The 26,536-nt window shown below is 47.8% G+C and overlaps 3 protein-coding genes across 14 annotated transcripts; 2 read left to right on the top strand and 1 right to left on the bottom strand.

The window, feature by feature from the left end:
* Positions 1-1,273: 1,273 nt before the first annotated feature.
* On the bottom strand, positions 1,274-10,042 carry LOC121342296 (thiosulfate sulfurtransferase). Its single transcript, XM_041416601.1, has 2 exons — positions 9,457-10,042; positions 1,274-1,753 (listed from the first exon to the last, which is right to left on the bottom strand). Exons 1-2 carry the CDS (start codon positions 10,040-10,042, stop codon positions 1,455-1,457), a joined length of 885 nt encoding a protein of 294 aa, XP_041272535.1. The 3' UTR covers positions 1,274-1,454.
* Positions 8,255-12,929, top strand: MPST (mercaptopyruvate sulfurtransferase). 5 transcript variants are annotated; one of them, XM_041416599.1, is made up of 5 exons: positions 8,255-8,498; positions 8,767-8,842; positions 9,249-9,322; positions 10,682-11,334; positions 11,948-12,929. In XM_041416599.1, exons 3-5 carry the CDS (start codon positions 9,282-9,284, stop codon positions 12,244-12,246), a joined length of 993 nt encoding a protein of 330 aa, XP_041272533.1. In that variant the 5' UTR covers positions 8,255-8,498; positions 8,767-8,842; positions 9,249-9,281; the 3' UTR covers positions 12,247-12,929. The 5 variants fall into 5 exon arrangements, with proteins under 5 accessions (XP_041272533.1, XP_041272530.1, XP_041272532.1 ...); XM_041416596.1 differs by lacking the exons at positions 8,255-8,498; positions 8,767-8,842 and having other exon boundaries at positions 8,997-9,322; XM_041416598.1 differs by lacking the exons at positions 8,255-8,498; positions 8,767-8,842; positions 9,249-9,322 and adding an exon at positions 10,114-10,242.
* A 5,364-nt stretch (positions 12,930-18,293) lies between these two features.
* On the top strand, positions 18,294-26,339 carry KCTD17 (potassium channel tetramerization domain containing 17). Of its 8 annotated transcripts, none has more exons than XM_041416920.1 (8): positions 18,294-19,063; positions 19,204-19,276; positions 19,897-20,005; positions 21,736-21,827; positions 22,780-22,875; positions 23,243-23,368; positions 24,408-24,624; positions 25,693-26,339. In XM_041416920.1, exons 1-8 carry the CDS (start codon positions 18,798-18,800, stop codon positions 25,953-25,955), a joined length of 1,242 nt encoding a protein of 413 aa, XP_041272854.1. In that variant the 5' UTR covers positions 18,294-18,797; the 3' UTR covers positions 25,956-26,339. The 8 variants fall into 8 exon arrangements, with proteins under 8 accessions (XP_041272854.1, XP_041272855.1, XP_041272859.1 ...); XM_041416921.1 differs by having other exon boundaries at positions 24,408-24,697; positions 25,603-25,824; XM_041416925.1 differs by lacking the exon at positions 24,408-24,624 and adding an exon at positions 24,086-24,230 and having other exon boundaries at positions 25,603-25,824.
* Positions 26,340-26,536: the final 197 nt, after the last annotated feature.

The raw sequence follows: 26,536 nt of genomic DNA, 5'->3' as shown, positions 1-26,536 counted from the left end.
TGTCTACTTATTTTTGCTAAACCAATTCTGTGAGGGACAATAGGCAACCAATCAGAAAAATATATCTTGATCAAAGAGCTGAAAAGGGTTAAACGTGATCTTTCTTTCTGAACTAAATGTTTATCATAGCCTAACACTGACTTTCCTGACATGCAGCCTTTGAGGAAAGAGGGAGCTGTTCTTCCCAGGCAAAAAGCCTCCTTCGACAGATGTGGGAACTGGCCACTCTTGACCAGCCACAAGACACGGCCAAGAGTGTTCTCATTTGACTGGGTCTCCAAAGTGTGAGGAGGTTTCAGTGACTTTCCAAACCTGAGGAGCCCCATGGATGTGAACATGACATTTCTCTCTCTTCTTTTTTTTAAACTGATTTTAAAAAATCCAAGTATCTATTTAGCAACCGGCAAAACCTCTTCCATAACCACCTCTCTCACCTGGTCCATGATTCCTGGTGTGGTGACTGGTGGTTTGTAGAAGCAGGCAGGTCCTGCTGAAGTCCAGGTATGGGGGTGGGATGAAGGCTGAAGAGATGGTTGCTAGGGAACAATGCTCCCCCCCTCTATGAGCTGTGGGCTCCAGCTCCATAGGAAACATGGAGCTTCACACAGTGTAGAGAAAGGTTATCCTGGCTGATTGGAAAAACACACAAGGAGCAGAGTAAAAGGCTCATGTTTCATGAAATACCTGTGCCCCAAAGTTCTAATCTGACATACAGGATTTCATGGAGACTTTCCTAACATAGTCATGATAGTCAACAAGACTGTATTTCAGCAATAATGGATCTTTTAGCATCTCCAAATGCTTCACACGAGCTCTCCAACCTCAGCCTTCTTGCTGGGACCTTGTTGCTGCCTACCTGGAACAGCAGTAGAGGATAATAATCAGTGGGCTGTACCAGTTAATACCATACATTCATTTTTGATGTCCCTTACCTGAATCCCAGAGAAGCAACACATCTCCCTGTGGGTTGGATCTAGCTGCCATATGGAAGGTACCCCCATTTTCCACATTCCAAATGGCAAGATGGTGGGCTGGCAAGAAGTCTTCCATTGAGTCAATGACAGAACCACAGCTTGGCCCTCCCATGTCCAATACCCAGTACTGTTATTTTAGCACTGGACTTCGCATTCATTCCTGATATTTCACTAGGCCACTGAAATTTCTGCAGGTTTTCAGGCACAGAGTGTACCTCTCTTTCATGCTGCAGAGCTGTTTTTCCCACCCAACACAAGCAGGTCGCAGGTAACAGAAGAGAATTAGAAATACTCACAGATGCATCACCTAAGATTTTATTAATTGTCAAAAATCAAAAGTTCAATAGAAACCTAATGCTAATTCTTAAAAAAATTGGAAAAAACGAACTGATTTTTTCTTTACTTCCACCTCCTCCCTTTTGCTTTCCCCTGGGCTGGAGACAGCTGCTAGACCATGTTACCCCAGACACAGCCCTCCCTCTAGGCCTTGCTGCGCTTTGACTCGGAGACCTTGTAGTGCGGAGGGGCTCGGTGGAACCACTCGGACCAGGAGCCGTCGTACACGGCCACGTCGCGCTTGCCGCACAGGAAGGCCGCCAAGGCAATCTGACACGCCGTGACGCCCTTGCGGCACGTGGCCGTCAGAGGCTTTGAGAGATCCACCTTCTTCTCACGGAATATTTCCTGGATCTCCTCAATACTCTTCTCATGCCCTGTTTCTGATAGGAATGAGTGGAAGGGTATGTTCACAGCACCAGGGATGTGGCCAGATTCCAACCCTGCCAGAGTGAACCAGAAAATGAAACATAAGCAAGGACACATTAACATAGGTGATGAAAGACACCCACAAGACACATTAGAGACACCACTGCAGATAGTCTCACTCCCTCCAAAAGAGTCATTTGTTCCACTTGATGATGAAGATGCAAAATGGTATTAGGCTAAAAAGGACAAATATTATTCAACTTTGCTGAAATCAAAACTTCCAGAATATTTAGCAAACGATTTTCTCGCTGAAAGCAATGAGATGTAGAAATCTGAAGAAGCTCTAGACATGACAGGAATCAAATAATCTCCACAGAAAATGCCTTAACGAAGGCATTAAAGGCACCTTTGATAAGAGGAATAAAGCAATGCATTTCCAACCTTCCCCAGGTGTGCCAGCAGTGTGTAGTGACAGTTTTCAGAAGCAGGAAATGTGGCCTGTATGTGGAATTTGTGCAGAGTGGTTATCTCTTCACAGTTTATTCCTGCATCACCTTAAAGTCACATTTCAGAAAAGTAAATAAGAAATCATAAAGCAGCCTTAAAGTTAGCCACATTACTTGTGAGGCAGCTATCCTGGGACAATGGGGTCAGAGAAGTCAGAATTTAAATTTTCTATCACTTGCTATCTACTCCATGGATGAAATCAGCCAAGGTTCTCTTTTTCTGCTGCTGTATATGACCACTTCAGGCAAGTTCAAAACTGCATGTCAAAAGAAGGTCTTAAGAGAGCTGCAGATGTAAAAATACGATGGACAAGGTTGGCATCACACCCTTCAAATTCAGACTCTTAAGGCTCAATAATGGAAGCTTTTCCAATCATTTTGAGAGGCTTTGGATCAAGCCTCACTGGAGCCAAAACCATTATGTATTACACTGAAAATGTGTTTCAGGGAATGTTTCCCTGCTAGGTTTGAACTTCTAAGGAGACAGATCTGAAAAATATCACATGAACAGTAATCTGTTTCACTGGCAGCTTTCTACTTGCCCAAATCATTGGGATGACTGGTCTTGGGAGACGGGAGTGATTGGGGCAGTTTAATAATTTGACTTTGTTACAGTCAAATGACTAAACTATACCAAGACAGAGACTGACATCATACATAATGACACTGCAGTTTCATCACTATGCAGAGTGGTAACATGACATACTGAGATATAAGGGGAAAACGGCTTTGGCACGGAATTGAAGGGAATTTTTGCTCTGCTGGACAAACACAGAGCCTAAAGACAATCAAAGCTGCCCTGAGTCAGCTTCACAAGTTCTCTTCCTGTTCCAGATGGACCCTCTTTGTCTCTTGATTCATCCTCCCTGAGTGCATTAAAAATACGGCACAGTTGTCTAGGAGTCACCTCATGCATCCTTCAGAAATGTTTAGCATTACTGAGAAGTTGGGAGAAAAACTGCTGACTTCTGCAGGGACTAACATTTAAAAAGGAAAACTAAAAATAAAAGAGGCAGTATTTTGGACTGATGGTTTCACCACATTTTTTCCAGCCCCAGAAGACAATAGCTTGTCACTTGAGTAGAGAACTGCAAAACTCACTCATCAATACAGTGTCTGTATAACAGAGAGGAAATAAAAAATGAAGCAAAAACTGAGAAAACCTTGTGTATAGTTCTCAGACTGCAAAGCTGCTTACTGAAGCCTCTTAAATACCTGGGTTAGGCTACCACTTTCCCACAGAGTAAATGGAAAAGGATGCTTTCAGCAAAGGATTTCTGCAAGGCTCTGCTGCAGTACTGGTGATCCTCCCAATACACACAAGTCTGTGAGCCATCCTACGGCACTGGGAAGTGTATTGAGATCAGGAAGTCCTGGAGGATGAACTAGAAGGGAACTCTTGCTCAAAGAAGGTTGCTGGGCCATCGATTCACTTTCTAGGTGTCCCAGGCACCACCATCATTATTGCTTCACTAGACTTTTCACACACCTTAAAATAGGTTTGTGCCCCTCTCTTACTGGAGACTGACAATTCACCACCCTTAAACAACTCTTCAGGTAGGAGCTGAGCAGATCTGAAAAAAACACTCATTTTTGAGCAGTTTCAACTTTGATCTATAGGGAGACTTTATTGCTCCAGAGATTCAAAAGTCTGTTGGAGTCAGAGACCAGTGCTTGCACTCCGTGGGTGAAAGATGGGGAATTCTGTAGAAACTGCATTTATTCACATATGTGGGTGTTCAGCTGAGAAAAAGAGCTGAAACTGCACAACCACAATCACTTGGACTGCCTAAGAAGTGCTCTCAAGTGGCTGAGGAAGCTTTATAATCTCTCTCTGCTAGGTCAAGAGAGAGAAACATAGGACTGGAAGGCAAGGCTGGATGCAGCTGCAATCTGAACAGGGGAAAGGATATATCTGCTCCTGTACTACATGAAACAGGACACTCCACACCAGATTCATGCAGTCACTGTCAGAAACTCCAGGAAGGAACCCTAGGACTACAGAGCCTGGGCCCCAGCTACCTCAGTAATCATTTTATAAGCTGCCTTCCAAAAAAGCATCCATCTCAGAAACAGTATGGATTCTTGTCATGAACCTTCCCACTGAAGCACCTCCTGGCTCATGTGAAGAGAAACATTAATTTCCAGTGTTCAGATCAACACAGTCAGTCCATACACCATTTATGCTTGAGCTAACACTGCCCTGTGGCTGAAATAGTTTTTCTTCCCTTCTGCTATTGCTCCAACAGACTGATGGCAAGACCTCAGCACTCCCAACAACCTCACGTCCTCAGCCTAAACACATTAAGTGCCAATTAGATACACTTTTCTCTGGCTTGGCCACCCTAGAAACAGCTCTAGGTATCCAGCAGGCTTCTGGACAAAGAAGTGGCATTTCCTACATCACAGTTGGCACACAGGAGCTGCCAAGGCTGCTGACAATGTTAAATCACATGTGATGCTCCTGCACCCAACTAATTAATTCAAGTCTTACCCTCTTCTATTGCTTCCAAATGTGAGTTATCAGCTTGTAGGAGAAACAGAAGCAGTTCAGTGTTTTGGGCTACTAAGCATCCGAGTTTGCTCTCTGTAGTGTTATACTTCCTGTCACTCGTACATCTGCAGGTGACACCTCACACAATACTCCGCATGGGATCATTTAGACTTTCCCATGGCTGTGCCACAGCACATTTCAGTAACAACTCCATATTTCAAAGCCTAGATGATTCAGGAAAATACAAAACAAAAGAGGTAAGCTTAATGATGGGACCATGCTGGCAACTTCCCACAGATCTTCTTTCAGTACATGCTGTTCTTATCTCACTTACCTCCTTTTCAGTCAATTTTTAAAATCTAACAATACTTGTGCTATTTGCCCTCTAGGGCAAATAAAAAAATTATAGGGGCATTTATTATTGACCTAATAAATGCCCCTATAATGTTATGCCCAAAGCATTAATAAATTGCAAATGGCACAAGTCTACCTTGTAGATGCTTCCATGGCTGGAAGGAAAGATCAGACATTACTTCCAGACATGTACGTTTCCATTTCTCTTATCTGGCCAACCAATTCTGTTGGCACAGAAATAAAGCCCTTGGGTGAAGTGCAAGTCTACCAACTCTCATTTTACTCAATTTTGCCTTTGTTTAAAATAATTTTTCTTGAAGAGTTTTTTGAAAGCTTACCATTCTATCCACGTTAGAAGACCAGTAGCTGCCTAGGTTGTGCCGTACCCCCTATTCTAAATATGAAGTTTGCAATTGTTTCTGTCCCACAGAACCATGCTTTGAATAAATGTATCACATTCTTGCCTCACGAAGTTCCAATGTCACATGACTGATTTTTGACACATATTTGGGATTGAGATCATCTGCCTCACTGATTTGAGCATGGGAATATCTTTTGGTTAGCCCTCTCTCTGCTCTGCAGAATTATCCTTAGGAGAGAAGAAAACATGGTAGCACAGACTCAGGGCTCAGTATAATGCTGAGAACACACACAAGTAATCTTCCACCTGGAACCCCTGCTAACTGCACAGCAACCTTATTTATTCTTTCTCTCCATGTTCTCTTTTGTTCACTCTGTTCCAGAAGATTTTGTTATTTAATTCCTTTTGCCAAGTCTCACTCAGCTTGGTGTCTGGCAATCCTTCCTCACAATTTATAACCTGTAATGTTATCTTCTTCACTACTTAATCCCTTTTTCCACATCTGTTAGATTCTCTGCTTACATATTGTTTTTGTTGTTGGCTATTTATCTAAGACCACAGCCCCTCCTCTCTAGCCTTCCCTTTGCGATGAAAGCTCCAGATGGAATTTCTTAATGTCAAAAAGATAAAGATTTGCTCAGCCCATATTTAACTCCCTGTGGCTTTGGAGTGTGCTGGCTGCAGATAGTTCTTTTCCAAATGCCTCCTCTGTTGCCTCTTTGTTTATCTCTCTCTTTCATTCAAATGGTATGTCTTAGAAGAGACAATTACTGATCTTGTCTAACCTACCATGAACACATTGTAAGAAACACTTTAAGCTTGGTCCTGGCCAGCTCTCTGAAAGTCCTCGTAGGTTCCTGTGGGTTGAAACAGATTTTGATAAAGTCTCTCACTCTCCATTCCTGTGCCTCAAGTATTATTACATGATCAAAGCAAAGCCAGTCCACTCCCAGCTGCAAAATTCTCTCAGAGGAGTGGAGAAAGAAAAATGTACATTTCATTTTTATTCCCACTGAACAGTCAAGATTAGCAAAAGCTTTATGTTTGGGGCAGGCAGGATGGAGAGCTGGGGAAATGGGCAAAATCTGAAGAGTTCTACATGCAAAAGGGAGACAATGTCTACTTCAGGGCTGAGAATGAGAAGAAAAATACCTGTAAGTTCATTAAATTATTGTGGGTTTGCTCTCTTTTTTTAGATGACAGAGTTCTTGCCTGGCAACTTTCCCCTCTTTTCTCAGATGTCTGCAAAATAATTCAGAAATTCACAACTTTTCTGTATGCGTTTGGTTAATATAATTCTTGTTCATCAGTTTTCAGTGCCCAACAGCCAGAGAGGATCAGCACTGGCAACCATCATGTAATTATTTTTATCATCAGCCCTGGACAGCTAGCTCCTGCAGAAACAGAGCACTGTGCAGGGACACCTCAAACTCCTCAGTGCATAGGTCAGGGCTGCACATCTGTCAGGCTTATGCTGCACACTCTGCATGAACATTCAAGCTTTTCACCCAAAGCAATACCTGCATTTAAGACCTATGAGACCTAGCCTATAGAGATGTCCACTTTTTTTCTACTCTGGCAACTTTTGTGAACCTCTCCCACCAAATAAAAGTTAGTCCTATATTATGGCTTATCTTAACCAGTACAGAGGTCTAAATCCCAGCAAGGATAAAAGTAAAACAGGGACAATTAATTCTTACCACAAAGAATTGAAAAACTAAAGAGGCAAAAGAGTCAGCTGCAATTAGCCTCTTCTAGAAATGAAGTTCACAGAACAGGAGAGATTAATTGACTTAATTAGGAAGTCAAGAACTGAAGCAATAATTAAACTAAAATCACCTGAGAAGGCAGCAAGTTCCTTAACCTGAAGACCATTAGTCTTCTCTAAATTGTGTCCTCCCTGATTGGATGACCCCTGCAATTAATCAGCATTGATTTCAAATTGCTCTTTTAGGTGTAAGCACTGTCCTTTACCCACTGCTGGCTGATGTGCTGTTGCTGGCTAGCTTGGTTCAGAGAGCTGTCAAGCTCCTGTGGAATGAGCAGCTGCAGCTGGAGTGCTTATCCTGCTGGATCTGCTGTGGGAAGCAAAACTGGACCACCACAAATAAGCTGTTCCATGCTGACTCATTTCAAAGGAAAAAATCTGTTTTGAAGATGCTGTTGGGTCTGTGGTATTTGTCATCTGGAGACAACTCTCACCTTGGGAAAGAATGCAAAATCCACCAGCTCCCAGCAAGGAGCATTTTAGTCACATCTTGAGGTTAAAATTCAACCTTCATTTTGATGGGCTGTGGTAGGAGAAGAAATAGAATGAGTGATAAGCCTAACTTTCCCTTTCCCCAGCCACAGTCTCCTCCATCACTCCCATTACCTCATCCACGTTCCACATTGTCTTTCTGCAGGTCAAATGTGTTGAGGGGCTCCCTGTAGACACCTGGGCCACCATGTTTACAGTAATTTACAGCCAAATGCTCCTTAAGTTTGGATGCAGGAACATATTTCGGGATGTGTTGTCACACTAACTGGCTGTAGAGCAACACACACACACATGAACAGCCAGGACAGAATGACAACAACCTGTGGGGCAGCAAGGCAGCACAGCCAGGGGACCACAGAAACCCTCTGCACATACCAGCAGGATGGGCTCTGCTGAGACCCAACAGCTGCTGCCGAGCTTTTCTGTGCTTTACCTTCTAGAAACTCTTTTCCAACGATTTCTGTGATTCCCTTGCTGAGGAACACATTCAGTGCTGGTAGCTCGGTGTGCAGCTGCAGTGTCAGCCGCAGGTTGGGCTCTGGGCCATGAGAGCCCCAGGCAAGAGCCAGGAACTGGCGCTGACCCTTGGCACAACAGAGGGCACAGGACCTGTGGCACAGCCAGGTGACCGGACACTGAGACACAGCAGGAGCCGAGGACTCAGCAGGAAGAGCCAGGACTTTGACACACACAGACTGGGAGAGCATAAAAGTTCAGTGCTTCCTTTGTTTAGGTCCCTCCTTGGAAGCACAAGCTCAGGCTGTTTCTGTTACTGTACTGTTAATAATTTGCTTTAAGGAACCAGGTTTTGAGGCTCTGCTAAGGAAAACCCAGGCTAGAGACGGTAAGAAAACCTGGTGTGTGTGTGTGCGGGGTGTGAAGGTAGTCAAGTGGGGCACCTATCAGTTCAGTGGAACTGCCTGCTGAGAAGGGGCTTTGGTCCCAGCAGTTAAAGTCTCTGGTGGTGGGAGTGTGATTGCCAGAGTGCCTTCTGAATGGTCAGTCAGGAAAGTTTCCTTTATACCCTTTCAGAAGGGAGGTTATTCTGGGATACACCAAGGCTTCAATTACACAGCAAGGGCCTCCTTTAACTAACTTCAATTTCATTCCAGGCACACTGCTGTACCTGCTGTCCCCACTGCACAGGACTTCCAACCCTGCCGCTTGGGTGTCCAGTGTTTCACCGAGGTAACGAAATCAGTTTTTGTTACTGTAACTTGGGGCACCTAAAAGAGAGAGGCTGACACCCCATACATTTGCTAAAGGCTTCAGACTTTTCTTACATAAGCAAAAGAACAAAGGTCAGCTCAAGCAAATTCTCTATTTGCTGGAAGTCAGAGTGATAAGGAGAATGTCCCTTGGGTTACTGTATTACCTAAAACCTTGGCTTTTGCTTGCGCACTCATTATGGTGAGAGGCGCCTGTATGAATACTGATAGTTTTTATGTGTCTGCTGGTTTTAGATAGGACCCTGAACAAACCCCTGGGAGCTCTCACCTCCCATGTTTGCATTTTGATAAACTTCTGCAGGGTGTGGGATGGGAGATCCTGGAACCAAATGACTGCAGCCCTTTTCTGCTATTTCCTCCTGCAGCTTTACAGCCAACTGCAACAAAAGCATTCAGTGATGGCACTGGGGTCTGAACGTGCAACTGTGGATCCCTTAAGGTAATCAATGAGTCGGGCTGAGGTATGCCTGTGCATTAGGAAAATCTGTTAGATGGCTGTCAGGAGCTCTTTCTCCCAGTCTACTATTGACATTCATCCCATTCTGGGGCAGGTGCCAGTCCCACCTCTATTACCTTGGTCTAGCTCTGTCCCCCGAAACCGGCCCTCGGGGCGGGAATCCACCACCTGGAAGTTTAGGGACGACACGTTCTGTACCATCTCCTCAAAAGTCTTCACCAGGGCCCTGTTCAGCCTGGCCTTAAAGACAGCCGGGGTGGGCTGGGTGACCTCCGCCGTGACAGGGTGCCCCTCCTTCACCCAGTTCTTGAAGCCACCATTCAGCACAGAGACTTCCTTGTGCCCAAAGGCCCGGAACATCCACCAGGCGCGGGGGGCGTAGAAGGTGCCCACCTCGTCCCCGTCGTACACCACCACGTGGGTGTCATTGCTGACCCCCAGCCCCCCCACGTAGTCGGCGAAGTGGGACTCGCTGGGCAGCATGAAGTCGTAGGGGGAGGACTTGTCCCGGCACTCCTCGATGTCGAAGAAGGACGCCCCGGGGATGTGCCTCTCCTTGAACTCCTTCCGGGCGTTTCGCTCCTTGGGGGGGTACCAGGAGGCGTCCAGCACCCGCAGGCCGGCGCCCACCCGCCCGGCCCGCACCGCCTCCGCCAGCCAGGAGGCCGTGACCAGCGCCCGGCTGAGGCTCTGCCGCGCCATCTCGGGGGACCGGGAGCGCGCCCCGGCTGCGCTCCCCTCACACACAGAGCCCGACACGGCCCGACACACGCGAAATGGCGGCGGGAGGCGCGGCCCGAGGGGCGGCACGGAGGCGGCCGCACGGCCGGGACCGGCCCGCTGGGAGCGCTCCCGCCCTCCGGCGGCGCCGTGGCTGGCGGGCAGCGAGGCCCAGCGCGGAGGTACGCGGCGAAGCGGCGGCAATCGCGGCCCCGCCGAGCCGGGGGGGCTCGCAGCGGGCGGCGGCGGGGCCCCGGTAAGGCCCCGGCTGCAGGTGTGCTCCGGGGCGGGCAGAGGCGTGGGGCCGTGCCTGAGCGCCGAGCACTTGGTCCTTGGGGCTGCCCCGCTCCGCTCTGGCTGCTGTCGCTGCTGGCTGGCGTCCCTGGATGGGGTCAGAGGAGCTGCATGGGGCCGGGCGCAGGGCACGACTGCCGTGGCTGTCCCGCTCGGGGCACTGTTTGGGATGAGCTCTGGGAAACTACTTGCAGGGCTGGAGCATTTCAAGCCCTTCATTGTAGGCTTAGCCAGCACCTCAATACAGACATGGGTCCCAAAATGTATCTTTGTCCAGTTGCTTTTTAAAAGACTGGTCTCTAATTTGTGACTCTCTACCTTGTGCAGTCAGGTGGACTCAGGCAGAACCCAGAAATTGGCTAATCTTAGCCAGGACTCAGGAGCGATGTCGCAACAACTCCTTTACCGAGCTCTGGTGTCTGCAAAATGGCTTTCAGAAGCCATCAAGTCCCAGCAAGCTGGCCTGGCCTTGAGAATCGTGGATGCATCCTGGTACTTGCCAAAGATGAAGCGCGATCCGAAGAGGGAGTTTGAGGAGCGTCACATCCCTGGTGCGGTTTTCTTCGACATTGACCAGTGCAGTGACCGAACCTCGCCTTACGATCACATGCTGCCCAAGGCTAATGACTTTGCCGAGTATGTGGGGAAGCTGGGTGTGGGGAATGATTCCCATGTTGTGGTGTATGATGGCAGCGACCAAGGTCTCTTCTCAGCACCTCGAGTGTGGTGGATGTTCCGGGTCTTTGGACACGAAGCTGTCTCCCTTCTGGATGGCGGCCTGAAGAACTGGCAGCGAGAGGGGAATGCACTTAGCTCTGGGAAAACCCAGGTAGCTCCATCTGAGTTCCATGCCTCCTTGGACAAGTCCCTGGTGAAAACATATGAGGACGTCTTAGATAACTTGGATTCCCGTCACTTCCAACTAGTGGATGCCCGTGCTGCAGGACGGTTCCGGGGAGTAGAGCCAGAGCCCCGAGATGGTAATGCACCTTATGAGACAGTGGCATTATAAAGAGGGGTTTCATTTTAGGTGCCCATCACTTTGACTCATGTAGACGTAATGCTAGGAAATAATGTCTGTCTTTTATGGGATGGGACTTCAGGCAGTGTGTCCACCCGTCCTCCTTCTCTTTTGACTAGCAAGTGCTACTCTTGGAAAATCCAGCAGTAGGGAAGCCATGTATCTCTTTGTCCTCATGAGGGGCTCTGGTGAGGAACATAGCTTTTGATACACCCCAAAGATTCTCATTGGTCTCTTCAAGTACTGGTGCTACTCTTCCCCTCAGAATGGCCTGTGGAGGTGCTTCATCAGTGTGGGTTGCTCTGATGGGGAGAAAGATGTGGAGGGAACTAGAGGAAAGAATGGAACTTGACAGGGTTGTGCCCATGTGGTAGCATGAAGGTTACACACAGAGCCATCCTTCCTGAGCAATCGGTAATCTAGTAAAGCAAAGTGTAACAAAAATAAATGTACTTGTTTTAACAAAATACTCTAAGCAATAAATATTCCTCTCAGTGAAACAGAAGAGGCTTTGCAATAGACTTGTCCCAGACAATAGAGGTTAATTCCTGTCTGTATTGTTTTTTCTTTAGGAATTGAGCCTGGTCATGTCCCTGGGTCGACAAGCATCCCCTTCACTGATTTCCTCATAGAGTCTGGCTTAGAGAAGACCCCTGAGCAAATCCGCACTCTGTTCCAGGAGAAGAAGGTGGACCTCTTAAAGCCAGTGGTAGCCACATGTGGCTCTGGGGTCACTGCCTGCCATGTGGCTCTGGGGGCCTACCTCTGTGGCAAGCCAGATGTCGCAGTGTACGACGGGGCCTGGGTGGAATGGTACATGCGGGCACAGCCTGAAAATATTATTTCTGAGGGAAAGGGGAAAACAGTGTAATAAGCTGCACTGTTTCCCAGCTGTGCACGTAGCTTGCCTTGAAACAGGATTTGGAAAAGATGGGTTTAGCATTCCTGATTATGTGTATTGAGGTGAAGGCATTGGATAACAATCATGCGCACATGGTGCTTCGGCACTTTCTCCTTACCCTGCTGCTGCTTAGGAGGATGAAGATGACAGCAGTTCTGGGCAGCCAGCTCTAGGTGACCCTGCTTGAGCAGATAGGGTGGAACAGATGTCCTCCCAAGGTCACTTCCAACCTCAGCCATTCTGTGATTCTGTGACCATTTCACCGTATCAGATGCATGGCAGAGAGTGCTGCTGCCAGCATGGGGAATTAATTGAGTTAAGCCAAGCTCCTGACTCAAAACATTCAGTCATGCTCATTCACAGGATGGTCATACTTATATAACTGTGCTTCATAATCCTGCTCTCTGCTTCTGTCCCACCCGTGCATGTTATGGCCACTTTGAATGCAAAACTTCGTGGAAAGAGATGGCTGTTAAAGGAGCAAGTACAGCATTCAGGTTGGCACTTAGGCTAGAGATTGATTTGTATATCTTCTTGTACTTGGACTCTAATGTGTACTCAGCCAGCCTTGTAGCCCCATTGTCCAAAATCCCCCTTGAGAAAAAGAAAAAATTCTGGGATTTAAACAATGTAAATAAATGTGTTTCAAGGTCTTTCTGCTCAATGGAACTTGCCTGAGTGAATTAGGTGAATACTTTTCAGGAGTTCTGTTTTTATGGAATCACTTTGTCCACAGTGAGATTCAGATGAGATATTTCCTTCTCTCTATGAGTAGAACCACACCTCTTATCCCCAACAAGCTCTTTGACCCAGGAAGGACATTGGCGTGCCTCTCTCTTGGGTCTCTGCACCATCTTCCTGCTTTCAGTCCTAGTCCATTTGCTTTTTTGCCTTACAGTCCACAGTTGTAGGTTACAGCTCTGTTCTTGAAACACTGGATGTCAGCTTACATAGTGGAAAATGGACTGCATGGGTATTTTCATTCTTGCCATGTAATGTTTCCCTGCAAACTAAGCAGAACTGAGACCTTCAGAGGAATAGCCCACACTGGTACCTATTTTTTCCCCAAGACCTTTTTCTTTTATGTCTAAAAGTTGAAAGCACACCAGGTATCCCTGATACTGGTCAAGAATTTGTTCTCTCTGGGATTTTCTCCTCTACAAAAAATGCAGAAAACTAAGCAAAAAACCCCACAGAAACCTCCCACAAAAAAAGAAAAAAAAAAAAAAAGCCTGCGTCTCTTCTGGCCTACTGGTAACTTAAAAGTTATTGTGACAGTTTCTTCTCTTGGGCTTGCAGCAACAGGTACCTAGAAACATCTGTGGATGATGGGGTTGCACTTTTTAGGGAATGCAGTGAATGCTTATTGTCACAGTTTTGACTGTAAGGACTGGATTCTTCCCTATTGCTGAGTGTTTATTCTTTGCATTTCTTCTTACCTCTTTTGGCTGCTTCTTCTTGGCCTTGGCTTGCATGCACGCAAGTTCTGTTTCGGCTCACCTCCTGGGCAGCTAGAGTTTCGCTGTCCAGTTTGTCTTCCTGTGTCCTCCCCACTCACACATAGGGTCTGACCACCCTGACTGACAGCCTGCCATTTCCCTGCTTGCATCCAGACTGACAACCCAGCTCTTGGAGGACTTGGGGCTGGTATTGCAGCAAGTGCTGAGTACAGAGTGCACAGGGGTCTGAAACAAGTGACCCTTGTCACAGCAGCAACACAGAGAGGCTGATTTTGTGATTATGTGGCCAGATGAGTGCCTGCTGTGTTTCTCCAGGAAAATTTAGTTATTAGGAAAATTGGCATATTGTTTCAGACTTCTTTGCAATAGATGCAATGAGCTGGCTCTTGTGTGTCCTTTCAGAATATTTTTTGATGCATCTTAAGCACTCTGTTTCTTCTTTGCCACTGACCCAGCAGTCTTGGGGGTCAATGGGGAATCTCTCTGCTTCCTCTTAAGACTGAGATGCTTTTCTCTGTCCTGTGTGTTGCAGGGAGGTGTGTGGCACAGCCCAGCCATCCACCTGGAGATTGCAAATTACATGGAAAACTTCCCTCTCCCCTTGCTCTGCATTTCACCCCTGTGGTTTGATGACATCCAGCAGGGCCCTTCCCCCTCTCTGGTATTTACGCCAAGCTTGGCAGTAATCATCTGCCCTTCTTGGGCTGAATTTTCTGCTACAAAATCTCAGTGATTCTTCCCAGCTTTTGGCAAGTCCTTCCCCAGATGCTTAACTTTGCCTGGATTTCTCCACAGAGGAGAAACTGAGATCCTCTTTCCCACAGCAAGATACTTTGTTTTTCTGGGGTATTCCCTCTTATGTCATGTATCAAAAATCTATCCAAGTGTGTCTTCTGATGCTCCCCCTCCTTTTAGTTGAGATCCCTTCTGGTGATGCAGGCAAAGCACAGAGAAGGTTGTGAAGACCGAGACAATGTTTTCAAATCCTGGAGACTTGAAAAACCTATTTTGAGCTATAACAGATGCTACTGGACATATGGAACAGCTGAGGGGACTTACACCAGGACTATAAATGTTCTGCAGATCTTTATGTCCCTGACTCAGTGGGTGGGTTTCCTATAGGAACCGAATGCTGGAGGGAAGTGGATATAATGCACATCACTAATGTTAATGACTTTCCTGTGGAAAATTTGCCACAGGGAATTGGTGATAGCATATCTTTGGTGGAATAGGGCTCATGGTAGCCAAAAAGGTAGCCTAAACAACAGTCCTGATGTAGGAGGAAGTTCCCACTGACCTGTGGCTACCTTGAGACTAGAGTTTTTTATAACTCTCTATATAAATTTGAGAATCCCAGGCCAGCATGTAAACTCTTTATTGGTTTATTGGTATATTTGACTATCTGCAATACTTTAGTCCTGAAGGAGGTTTGGATTCTGTGCAAACAGTCTGGTCTAATCAAAAGTAATCCCGTGATCCCCTGTTCTTCACTTGTCTTCTTTGTCATCTCTCTTCCTCTTCCATCCTGCTCCCTAGAAGCCAGGCTGTAGTATTTCATGCTTCATTTCCCAACAAACTTTGTTCCTCTGTAAATATTTCCAAATTCTAGAGTAGCCCTTCTTCTACCAGCACCACTGGCCTGAGCACTGTGCATGAGCCATGGTAACTGGTGTTGCCTGCAGGGACATTTCATATTCCTCCCATCTCTCCTGGTCCCAGCTTACAGCCAGGTGCTACACAAACATTCTGTCTCCTTCTCCCAGCAGTCTTCAGTAAAGGTGCTGCGTGATGCACATCCATACACAGGCTTTGCACACTGCTTTGAATGCAGGTACATTGCTCACAGACCTCATGCAGCACAAGGAGCTGGAGGAAGATTAGCTTGCCTGTATGCCATGGAGCCTTTCTCTTCATGCTTCAGTTTGCTTGGCTCAGCTGGCAGTCAGGCTGGACTCTATTATTCAGCTGTGTCCACCCCCAAGTCCAGTGTAGGGAATTTTATTTGCCTGATTCCCTGTTGGCTTACTGGCAAAATGTCAGAGCATCACTTGTCTTGCCCTCTCCACTTCCTGCAGAAAAGAGAGTGGCACTGATCTTACATGGACATGCCAACTAGTTTTTCTTGGTTTCTTCTCCAGTGCCTCTTGCCATGTAATCCCTATCATGTGCTCCCAGCCTGTCAGAGTGATGAAACTGCCAACACATGGTGATCCCTGCTCCCACTGCTGTTCCACAACACAACAGTTCCATGAGAGCAGCTCTACAATGCCAGCGATGCATCATATGCCATGTACCAAAGCTGCAGAGCACTGCAGTGTGTGTAGCCTTCTGCAGGATTGCATTGCAGGCCTGGCTGCTGAACCAAGACACTCCCAATTTACCTCCTGCTCTGTTCTCCTCAGCTCTTGTTCAGTATCCAGTGGCTGTCAAGTTTCTCCTGCTCTCAGTCTGTCTGGGCAATGGTCCCCACGATTTCACTGGGGACTGCAAGGTTGTGTGGTCTTACAGCATCACACAGCCCTGTGTAAGCTCTTGCTTGCTCTCCCTCTGTTTCTGTGCATGTGTTTTATATACAGTTGTCATAAAGGCAGCAGGAGCAAATCACAGAATCATAAAACCTTAAGGCTGGGAAAGATATCATTGAGTCAAACCTTTGACCAAACACCACTGATTGTTTAAACTTACCTCTCCTGTGCCCTATTTCTTGATTTTAGGGGACCTTAACAAGGGTGCCTTTATTGCATCTCAGAATTACATCTGCTCACAGTGTGCAATCAAGTCTGTATTTAGTCCATGCCACCAACTCATCAGAACATTTCAGCTGGTAAATCACCCCACACTGGCTTCTTCCTAAAGAGGATTTTCACATACTGTGGGGAAATCCCTGGCCTGGTGCATTTTCAATTATTTTTTTTGCTGTATATTGCAGAAAAAAGGCTCTGATGGTAGAAGTGGTGTTCCTTGACATCTTTCCTTACTCACAATATACCTCTTTAGATTTAACAATTAACTTTTCACCCCATGGCCCTGGGGTGAGCAAGACTTGAGGTTCCAGCCACAAGTGGAGACTTGTATTGATGGAAGAAAGCATGCTTTGAATATAGACCATCCTGGAGCAGCATTGTCATGGGGGAGGTTGGAAAATAAGGTGTTGAGAACAAGAGATGTACCTTAAAAAGGAGAAAGAGGCTGAGGGGATGTGAGAGGACGAAAAGGAGAGGGTGAACCCTTGGTAAAAGGGAAAAAAATTGAAGGCAGGGCAGATTTCTTGGAGGGGGAGATAAGGGGCTGTAGGCTGCCACACAACTGCTGCATTCATATCGGAGAGCCACAATCCTCACCCTAGGGCTGTGCTGGAGCTGCAGCCAGCACAGACAGGGTCCTGTAGTCCTCATACACCAGAGTGCAGGGCAGAGGTCTCCAGTTTGCTGTGGTTTGACTCAGAGCCAGAATTAGGAGGACAGCAGTCTGATAGCCCAGAGCTGTGTTGTGCTGTGATGCTTCAGCCTGGGTCAGTGTTAGTCTGAGCATCTTTGATACATGTTACTGCTCGGTGGAGACTGGTCCCAGGGCTGGGCAGTAATTCTGGCCAGAGCTTTCTTCATATAGGTAGACAAAAATATTTTTTCATGCTCTGTTAATGGTCACTAGTGCTGGTTCAAAATTATTTGAATTTACACCCTGGAGCAGCTGCATTGTTCCTGTACTTAAATTAGCTGAAGGTCAGCAATCTTGAAACCTCTTCCGTGTTACCCTCTCTTCCTCTCCTCCCCTTGGCACTCTTCCACAGAAAGAGCAAAGTACACATGCCATCTTTGTGAAGGAAATCCTGGGTAATTTGGGGGAAGGGCGATGCTGCCTTCTTCTGTAGTGATAAAAGGGAGTGATTTGCAAGCAAAAGAAGAAGGAAGGACAAGAAGAAAAGGAATGTAAGAGTAAAACATAATGTTTCTCTTTACCCAGCCTCTTCACTCAATAAACCCCCACCTCCAAAGGCACCAAGATCTAAATGCAAGAAAAAGAAAGTGTTGTGTGTCTCTGCAGTGCTGCATTGCCCTGTCAGAGCCAGGAAGTTGCTTAGGTAGAGGAAGGTTTTGAGTCACAATGAGGTGAAACCCCAGCCTTTCCTTTCCATTCTTAATGTGCTCAAGCTGCTGGCAAGCACAGCTGTGCTTAGGTGGGAGTGGGAAAAGCAGAGCTGTTGGAGAGAGCTTGTTCAGGTTGTGTCTGTACCAAGGAGTGTGTTTGAACAGAGTCCCCTGGGGCATGAACTGCTGAGCACCAGGCTCGGCCTGGCAGGAGCGAGTGGCAGAGGCAGGGGTGGATTCCATAACACGGGATTGGCACATCAGCCTTGGCGGGTGATACGTGCCTGGGGCAGAGGTAAAACTCCACACAGAGCTGAGTTACAGTCTGAGCTCTCTGTTGCCCAGACACAAACAGGGATGGCAGGAGCCCAGGGGAAGGACGCGGGGGGTTTGCGCTGGTAGAACAGCCCGGGGGGTGGGGGGGGACTTTGCTGAGTCAGCAACTCATCTGAGCTGGAAGAAAAATTATTCCTGTCCCTTGCCAGCACTTCATGCCGATCCAAAATACAGTTCCCAGAACTGTCCCTACATATGTTAGCAAGAAGGCAGCTGTCTGCATATTTTTCTGCAAGAAAGTATGGCAACTGATGCGGCACTGAGCGCTGAGCCTGGGGTAATGGATGTCCTGAAGGGAATGCTGTGAAGTGCAGCGCTGAGGGGCTTAATCTGCCGACTGCCAGGGAGCAGGTTGTGCTTCCTGGCTCCGAGGGAGCTTGCAGACAAAACCCAGGACTGGAAGCAGGCAGAATACCAGCCGCAGGACTGGGGTCGTGTGGTGCAGTGTCCTTCGTTACAGCATCCTCACTGCAGGAACGGCGAGATGGGAAAACTACAGTTCCCATCACCCTTTTGTGCATGTCCCTGCGAAACTACAGTTCCCAGAACCTTTTAATGAGCCAGAGAGGATGTCTGTGGAAATAAATGCCGACGATATTTGCATAACGCCCTGCATCTCCGGAGTGCTGACCGGCCCATGGTCTGTGAAAACGGGAACAGGGGAAAAGCCAGGAAGTGTCAGCCCTGTGGAGCTGTGGCTTTGCCCAACCCAATAGCCGCCGTGATATCCTCCAGCACCGAGCAACCTTCCTCCTCCCAGGACACCCTTGGTAGTCACAGGGAAGATCCTGGTCCCCGAGAAACACGGCTGCTGCGGAGGGAGAGGCAGATAAACTACAGATCCCGGCATTCTCCGACAGGCAGCACCTGCGGCAGTCCCTGCACGCCGTGGGGGAGGTGGGGGTGAGGATGAGGATGGAGGGCAGGGAGGAGATGCAGGGCGCCGTGGGGCTACGCTGCACCTGGGACATTCCGCCACCCGCTGGCACCCAGGCCAAGTGGGTGAGGCTCAATGTGGGGGGCACCGTCTTCCTCACCACCAGGCAGACCCTGTGTCGGGAGCAGAAATCTTTCCTGTGTCGCTTGTGCCAGGGCGAGGAGCTGCAGTCGGACCGGGTAAGGCAGCTGGGTTGCCTCCCGCACCGTGCCCCACCGAGCATGGGGAGGGCTGGAGGGATGCAGGGATGGAGCCAGACTCTGGCAGCTGCAGGAGCGACTGAGTGAGGAATTCCTGCTCTTTTCCCCTCCTCTCCTGGGAAGGATTTCCCCATGCCAGATTTCACCTTGTTGTAGCCTGGCACCTGCTTTCCTGAGCTGGGAAAAAGAGAGGCCATCTCCCCTCTGCTCCTGCTCTCCTTCCTCTTTGTCACCCCACAGCCTGGGTTTACTTCCCAGCTGTGTCTGCCTGACTCAGCCTTGTTCCTGTAAGGGAATCTCTGCTCTCTCGCACCAGGCCAGGATGCACAGTTACACAAAGAGACTGAGGCCTATTTTTGGGCTTTTTTAGCTGGATTTATTCATGCTGAGGTGAGCATGCTGAGCAGACCAATACAGGAGTTAAAATCCAAGCTGACTGACTTGGCTAGGGACTCTCAGGAACGCGTGGTTTCCAAAGAATCTTAGAAATAGTGGACATTTTTGCTTAGGTTTTTATTTTCTTGTATTCTAGGGCATTTGACAGCTGGTTACAAGTTTTCCTTGGGTTTTTTCTCCTTGTGATCTGTATCTGTTGCTAGGATGAAACTGGTGCATACCTAATAGATCGGGACCCCACTTACTTTGGACCGATTCTGAATTTCCTCCGTCATGGGAAGCTGGTCTTGGATAAAGATATGGCTGAAGAGGGTGAGTTGTGGAACTCAGAAAAATCCCACTTACCATAGTCAGAAAAAATAGGACTTGTGGTCAGCCTTGTTGTCTCTTGTTCTTGTTTTGGATGTTGATGTGGGGGGATTTCAGAGAGCTATCTCTGCAAAACATGATGTTGTCTCCCTTAATAAAGGGGTTTGGAGTGGTTGGGGAAGGAATCACTGTAGGTGTTGTGGCATCACAACTGTCCAGCAGGGATGTCACCAAGACAGAAGTAGGCAAGATCTCAGAGCCTCAATAAGCCATTTTTTACATGTTCCTGATCTACTTTTAACCAGGCTCTATGACTGAGTTTTCTATTAATGTCTGTTTCTAATTAGGAGTGAAAGCCCAGTAGACCAAACAAAACCAAGCTCATCTCTTCTACTGACTTTAATAAAGACCATCATTAATCAGTGATATGCACTGCATGCTGCTTGTGCTCTCATGGGTTGTGGACTGCAGACATTCCAGTGGAGCAGGTCAGACAAACCAGTCCCTCATCTGAGGTTGACAGTGGGTCCAATAGGATGACTTGGTGACATCACAGTGTTACCAGTCAGCAGTCCACAGTGCCTTGTTATTTTTTGGGTGCTAGGGTCTAATAAGGAGTCAATTCCAAATACAGGTTGTGCTGGCCAGCCCTTGCCAAGCACAGTTTCTGCATGGTTATTAGTCTTCTTGCCTTTCTTACTCATTTTACCTAAAGCAAGGAAAGTTTTCTTCAGAATAGTCTTACCAGTTACAATTCCAAAAATATACCCAACTAATGGTGCAGGATTGTAATAAGCACAATTTTTAGGTGTTTCCTACTTGGCATTTCTTGTAATCCTGAGGTCAGAGAGAGTTCATCTGCAGGTTTTAATATCAAGTCTGAAATATAAACAGGAGTCCAGTTCATTGGCATTGCCTTTTTTTTAATCCTGCTGCAAACATTCAGACTGGCAAAAAACAAATCCATTAGAAAATTCATTGCTGAATGAGAGACACAGAAGAGGTCTTGGTGTGTCAGGTATTGAAGGTTCAATCTCCCCATCTGTATTTTCTTTGTACTGCCCTGGGGACATGCAGGTGTTGGCTTCCAGCCATCTTTCCCTCACTGACTCTCTGGCAACCACCTCCCTTTTCCTGAAGGCCTGTTAGCAAACAGGTGAGTCTCAAGAGAGGTGATGGATGCAAACACCATAGAGAAAAAACCAAAAACATTTGTGTTTACCTGTTTTAAGTTGAAGCACAGGGAAGAGAGCCAAAGATTGTATAAAGTCATATGGGGCTGCAACTCCAAGTGGCCTAGGAGGTAAGTTAGGCTTTTCTAGGGTCTTTTGGTGACTTGTCAGTATTGCAAGTTGTGTTTTTCTGCCTTAATAAGAGAGTCTGAGCAAGGTCAGACAAATGGTCATTGAGAGAGACTGGAGCCTACAGTTGTTCTCCTTGGCCAGGTCTCTGGTAAAGGTATTAGCAGTCCTCAGCACAAGCCTTCACTGGCAGTGCCTGTTTCTGTAGTAGCAGGCAGTGTAAGGAAGTTGGGGTGAGCATTAGAAACAAGATGCAGAGAGCCAAGTTTCAATTCTCTGCAGTAAGGGTTTCAAGCCTGTTAAAAAGTAAGGCAGTAATATAATTTCTCCCTATGGACCTTGTGAAGCTCAGAATTGATCTTTTGCAAGTCAAAAAATAAAGATGGGCTGCTAACTTTCTGCCTTTGTGGTCCTTCTGTCTGTCTTTCTCAGGGATCCTTGAAGAAGCTGAGTTCTATAACATTGGTCCTTTGATCCGAATAATCAAGGATCGAATGGAGGAGAAGGACTACACAGTAGCACAGGTATGGCAAGATAGAGTGGGGTGGGAAAGCAGGGGATGTAAAAAAGGAGAGACTTGAGTCCAGAGTGAGAGAAGCAGCAAGGAATGAAAGGAAGCAACTAATTAGAGATTATGTGCTAATCCCTATGCAGCAAAATCTTGCAGGGGACAAGCTACAACCAATTTAGTTACAATAAACCAGTAACTAAATGGATGTTTAGTTACAATAAACATGTAATTTCTGGGATGCAGTCTTCCTTTGCATCCCAGAAGTAATGCTGGAGGGTAACCTCTGAAACTAAGTGAGCTGCTCTAGCTTTTGGAAGAAGGCAGCTGGTTGCTGTGTGATATAGATGAATGTTTGTGAGGAGAGTAAAGGTGTCATGGAGAGGAGGACTGGTCTAGGGAGTCCTGGGTGTGTAATTACAATGAAGAGCAGAGAAATACTTGTAGAGAAACCTGGAGGAAATAGGTGAAGAGATGGCTGTGAAAGAGTTAAATACAGACAAGGAATCAGTCCTGTGGCACAGTCACACCAGTCTTGGCCAGCAATCATTGAAAATCTTTCTTAGAGGGAGGATTGTCTGCTATCTCACTTTTCATGTTGTCTGCCTCAGGTTGTAAGCCTCCAGCAGCACAGCCACTTTGTGCTGCAAAGCCCCATCAGCATTTTCTGCATTTGCAAAAATGATTTTGTACTTAAAAGTGCATACTTCCCCATCAAAGAGGGCAGTATCTTCTGGGGACAATGCAGGGAGCACTCAGCTCAGTCCCTACTCTTCAGGAGAGATACTGTTCTTGCCTCCAGTGACAGCACAGGAGAAAGCTGGACTGTGGTTTCCACTCCCCTTTCACCTGGGACATGGGGAAGAGGACAGGTCTGTCAAGGAGGGGTATTACCACTTCATTCTGCAGGAGGGGAACAGCTTTTAGCATGTGACAGTTGTCAGTGTGCTCTGCAATTTTGCTCTCAGGTGCCTCCTAAGCATGTCTACCGTGTGCTGCAGTGCCAGGAAGAGGAGCTCACTCAGATGGTTTCCACAATGTCAGATGGATGGCGCTTTGAGCAGGTATGGGTAAGGCAGAGCAGGGGGAGAAGAAGTTGTCTTCTGGGGAAAAGATCATGGATACCATGCAGTTGCCAGGCAAGGCTCCTTCCCTCTCTGAGAATACTGGGTAAGTCATTGATTGACTCACCACGCTCAATCAATGACTCTTAGAGTTTTAGAGGATGCTGTGTGAGGCCAGCCTGTTTTGCATCCTGGCTAACTTCTCTCCTGGTTCTCTGTGTTGTCTCCTCAGCTTAGTTATGAGGCCTTTCCAACAGGATTATGGATTGGACTTAATGCTGTGTGGTGGGCTTTCTGCCTTGCTCCCCAAGTGGAGTGGGTGTTTCCAGGAATATGTGCTTGTGATTCTTGCTCTCATCTTTTCTAGCTTGTGAACATTGGCTCATCCTATAATTATGGGAATGAGGATCAGACAGAATTCCTGTGCGTGGTCTCCAAGGAGTTGTACAACTCTCCCAATGGTGTGGGCTCTGAGCCCAGCCACAAAGCCAAGGTGAGATTAACTTTGCTATGCCCCTGCTCCCATTGCCTATGAGATCCTTTCCTCTTTGCTCCTTCTCTCTTTTCTCTTTCTCCTGCCACAGTGGGGCACCTCAGTGGTGAAATACAGGGGCCTGTCCTGGTGTTCAGGACCGTGGCATTATACCCGTTGCCCAAAAGGAGGAGTGTGTGTGTTGGAGGGGTGGTGTGTGGTTCTGTGTGGCAAATGGCTTTAGCAAGTCACCCTGGCACCTCTCATGCTACTCTAACATCCCCCTCATGCCTCCTCATGCCCATTCTGTGTGTATCACTGCCTATAGGGCATTATTTCCCTGAAGGTTTTGCAGCATTCTCTTTTCTTTTTGAGTCTCAGCCTGAGGGGCAGATATCTCCTGCTCCCCTTTTGAGGGAAGGACAGAAACATGTGGCAGTGCATGGCATTCTGTAGACACCCAGGATGCAGGAAGGAACACTAGCAACTGATGGCAGTTGTTGGACAGTGGGGTCACAGCACTTGTAAGTGGGTTAGATACCCTGGTGTGATACTCCAGAGGAAAACAGCCCTCTCTGTTCCCTGACCTAGAATTGTCTTGGCCATGGGGAAAGGTCCCTTTTTATTCCAGTGTTGTGACAATTGCTTTGTTCCGTTATGTGTCAGAAAGATCTGCCATGGCTCATCTTGCAAGTATTTCCACTCTTTCTTCCTTTTGTCCCACATGCTGGGCCACAGAACACAGAGGAGGACCTGGAGGAGGAAGAGCAGGAGGTGGAGGAGGAGGCAGAGGCAGAAGCAGAAGCAGAGGAGAAAGGTGCAGCAAATCCCTGAGGAAAATGATAAAAATAACCCCCCAGGCATAGACTCGTCCACCTTTCTGGTGAGAGCTCACAGCTAGCAGCAGGGAAGACTAGAACAGGTGTGGGGTGTGGGGGCTGTCCTCTCCAGGAGTTGGAGTCTCTCTGGAGATAAAGCTGACAGGGGAGAGCTGTTACCATGGCTGCTGCTTTGTATTTTTGACTGTTTGGTTTATCTACGGTTTTATTTTTATTTGCAGACTGTCCATCTATTCGGGATTGTGCTAAACTCTCTTCATGTGGACCCTCCCTCCTGCTCCCTTCCGTGTCCATCCCAGCACTGTCATCTACCTCCCACATTGCCCCACTCGCCAGCCTCCAGCATCCTTCCCTCTGCTCTCTTTGTCCCTCAGGGCTCAGAGTGGTCTCTGCCCGGGGCCCTGTCTCTCTCTGCTCCTCACTTTTCCTCCTCTGCAGGTATGTTACCTGTCTGCACTCCCAGCTCCTGCCAGCCTGAGCTCTGCATGAGTGACTCACTTCCCTCTTGTGGGTATGGCCCTGGTTTGTAGAGCTTGGGGAGGGGAAAGAGGGAGGTGTGAGGTTGACTCATCCCTAAGGTGCCTTTACATACTCTGATCCTAAGCGTGCCTTTACCTGCCAAGCAGATCCTATGGCTGTGGACCAGAGGCTCTGGCAGCAGAAAGGAGAGTGCAGCTGGGAGAGGGGTGGAAATGAATACAAAGCAGGCAGGGGTGGTTCGGGGAAGGGGTGGAATTTTGCCACGTGTCTGCGTGACATGCATGCCAGATCGCTTCTCCAGACTGCCGTCCGCAGCTCCTTTGCCTGCCAGCCCGGGCAGTTTGCAGAAGGCAGTCTGTTATTTTTCCTTCCCTGGGCTTTTCCCCCACTGGCTCTGCCAGGGTGAGAGTGCAGTAGGAAAGGTGGCAAAGGCAGAGCAGAAGCAGCTGGTCCCCACTGCAAATGTTCTCACAGCTGTGTGCAAAATGAGGCTCTCTGCTCTGCCTCCTGCTTAGGAAGGCTGGCTGGCCGACATGTGTGGGGCCGGGTACGGAAAGTGTTAGAAGGAGGATTCCTCTCCATACTGCAAAACTGTGAGGCTCTTGTTAAACTGGAGATGCTCAGTGTCAATCTCCACCGGTCCTGATGGAGGGCACTTGTTAGCTCGCTGACATTTCTCTCTCCCTCTGTTTGAAAGCCTCCTTGTCTGTGGCTGTGGGACCTGAGTGTTATTATCTTACGACTCTGTGTATGTTAATCACATGGAATTTTTCTTCCTTTTTTTCTGTTTTCCCACCCTCATTTATTTTCTTTTCCTTCTGTTTGTGTTTCCTGTCATTTCCCCTTTTCTGTTTCTCTCTCTCCTCCATGCTCAGTTGCTTTTTTTTTTTTTTTCCCTGCTACTGATTGTGTTTCTCTTTCTCTCTCCTTCTCTAGCTGTTACAAGCCAGAGATCTGAGGATGTGATCTGAACACTCCACTCCAGCCTTTTCAATTTTTGTTTATATCTTTATTTTTGTACTGCAGTGTATGGCAGCCCCTTCTCCCACAGTGACGCCCCCAGCGCCCTTCACTCTTCACATGCAGCCATTTTTTTTACAAACTCACTTCGGAGGCCTGAGCTTCCAGACCTGGAGGTGGGCAGATGCTCCATGGAGCCCCTGAGCTGCTGTAGGAGCGGGAGCCCGCAGCCCCCTCCTATGCCTGGCAATCTGGCTTTCCTTAATGTCACAGTGGCCCCTGGTGGGGACATCAGCGATCAGCCACTGCAGCCTGCGGTCCCTTCCTGAGCACCCTGGATGCAAATGTGGGCCGAGGTGGTGGCGGCTGTGGAAGGACCAGCCCTTGCCCTTTCACTGTTGCAGGCAACTGGTGTGGGCTTGTGGCCTGGGGACAAATGCAGAGCCACCGTCCTTTTGTGGGCCGCCTGTATCACTCGGAGGTGTCCCTGTGCTGGGTATCACGTTCCTTGGTGCCTCCCTCCCTGTCCCCCCCAAAGCAGCTCTGTGCCAGCAGTGTGAGGAGGAGAATGGTGTGCTGCCTGGGTACCAGGAACATGCTGGTACCTGGTGTTGTGTCAGCCAGCACCAAGCAGATCCCAGTTTTGGGGAGCGGGGTGTTTGCTTCACTGCTGTGTCTGAAGACTCCTGAATAAAATTCACAGTCTGTTCCTCCTTGCCGCCTCTCATTTTAAGTGGCAAGAATTCATTCCTGCTGTAAGGGGGTGGGAGTTGGAGAAAAGGAGTTTGGATTCATCACCTGGAGCCACCAGAAGCTGCTTGTACTGTGCCTACCTTCTGGGGGCTGGAGGTGTGCTTCCCACTGTGTCTGTGCTGCTGCATCCCCAGTGCAGGCAGCTGGGCTACAGAGC

The sequence above is a fragment of the Onychostruthus taczanowskii genome, unplaced genomic scaffold (assembly GCF_017590055.1).
Source record: "Onychostruthus taczanowskii isolate IOZ18803 unplaced genomic scaffold, ASM1759005v1 scaffold53, whole genome shotgun sequence".
In the NCBI taxonomy this organism is placed as follows: domain Eukaryota; kingdom Metazoa; phylum Chordata; class Aves; order Passeriformes; family Passeridae; genus Onychostruthus; species Onychostruthus taczanowskii.
Note: the sequence above shows the minus strand (reverse complement) of the source record. Positions and strands in the feature narration are given on the sequence as shown.

Coding starts and splice junctions, on each gene's coding strand:
- KCTD17 (XM_041416920.1), top strand. CDS start 18,798: ATGGTCTGTGAAAACGGGAACAGGGGAAAAGCCAGGAAGTGTCAGCCC. Junction 19,277..19,896: donor AGGAGCTGCAGTCGGACCGG/GTAAGGCAGCTG, acceptor ATCTGTTGCTAG/GATGAAACTGGTGCATACCT. Junction 24,625..25,692: donor TCACTTTTCCTCCTCTGCAG/GTATGTTACCTG, acceptor TTTGTACTGCAG/TGTATGGCAGCCCCTTCTCC.
- LOC121342296 (XM_041416601.1), bottom strand. CDS start 10,042: ATGGCGCGGCAGAGCCTCAGCCGGGCGCTGGTCACGGCCTCCTGGCTG. Junction 1,754..9,456: donor GGGGACAGAGCTAGACCAAG/GTAATAGAGGTG, acceptor TCACTCTGGCAG/GGTTGGAATCTGGCCACATC.
- MPST (XM_041416596.1), top strand. CDS start 9,099: ATGTGTCTGCTGGTTTTAGATAGGACCCTGAACAAACCCCTGGGAGCT. Junction 9,323..10,681: donor GCAACTGTGGATCCCTTAAG/GTAATCAATGAG, acceptor TACCTTGTGCAG/TCAGGTGGACTCAGGCAGAA. Junction 11,335..11,947: donor AGAGCCAGAGCCCCGAGATG/GTAATGCACCTT, acceptor TTTTTTCTTTAG/GAATTGAGCCTGGTCATGTC.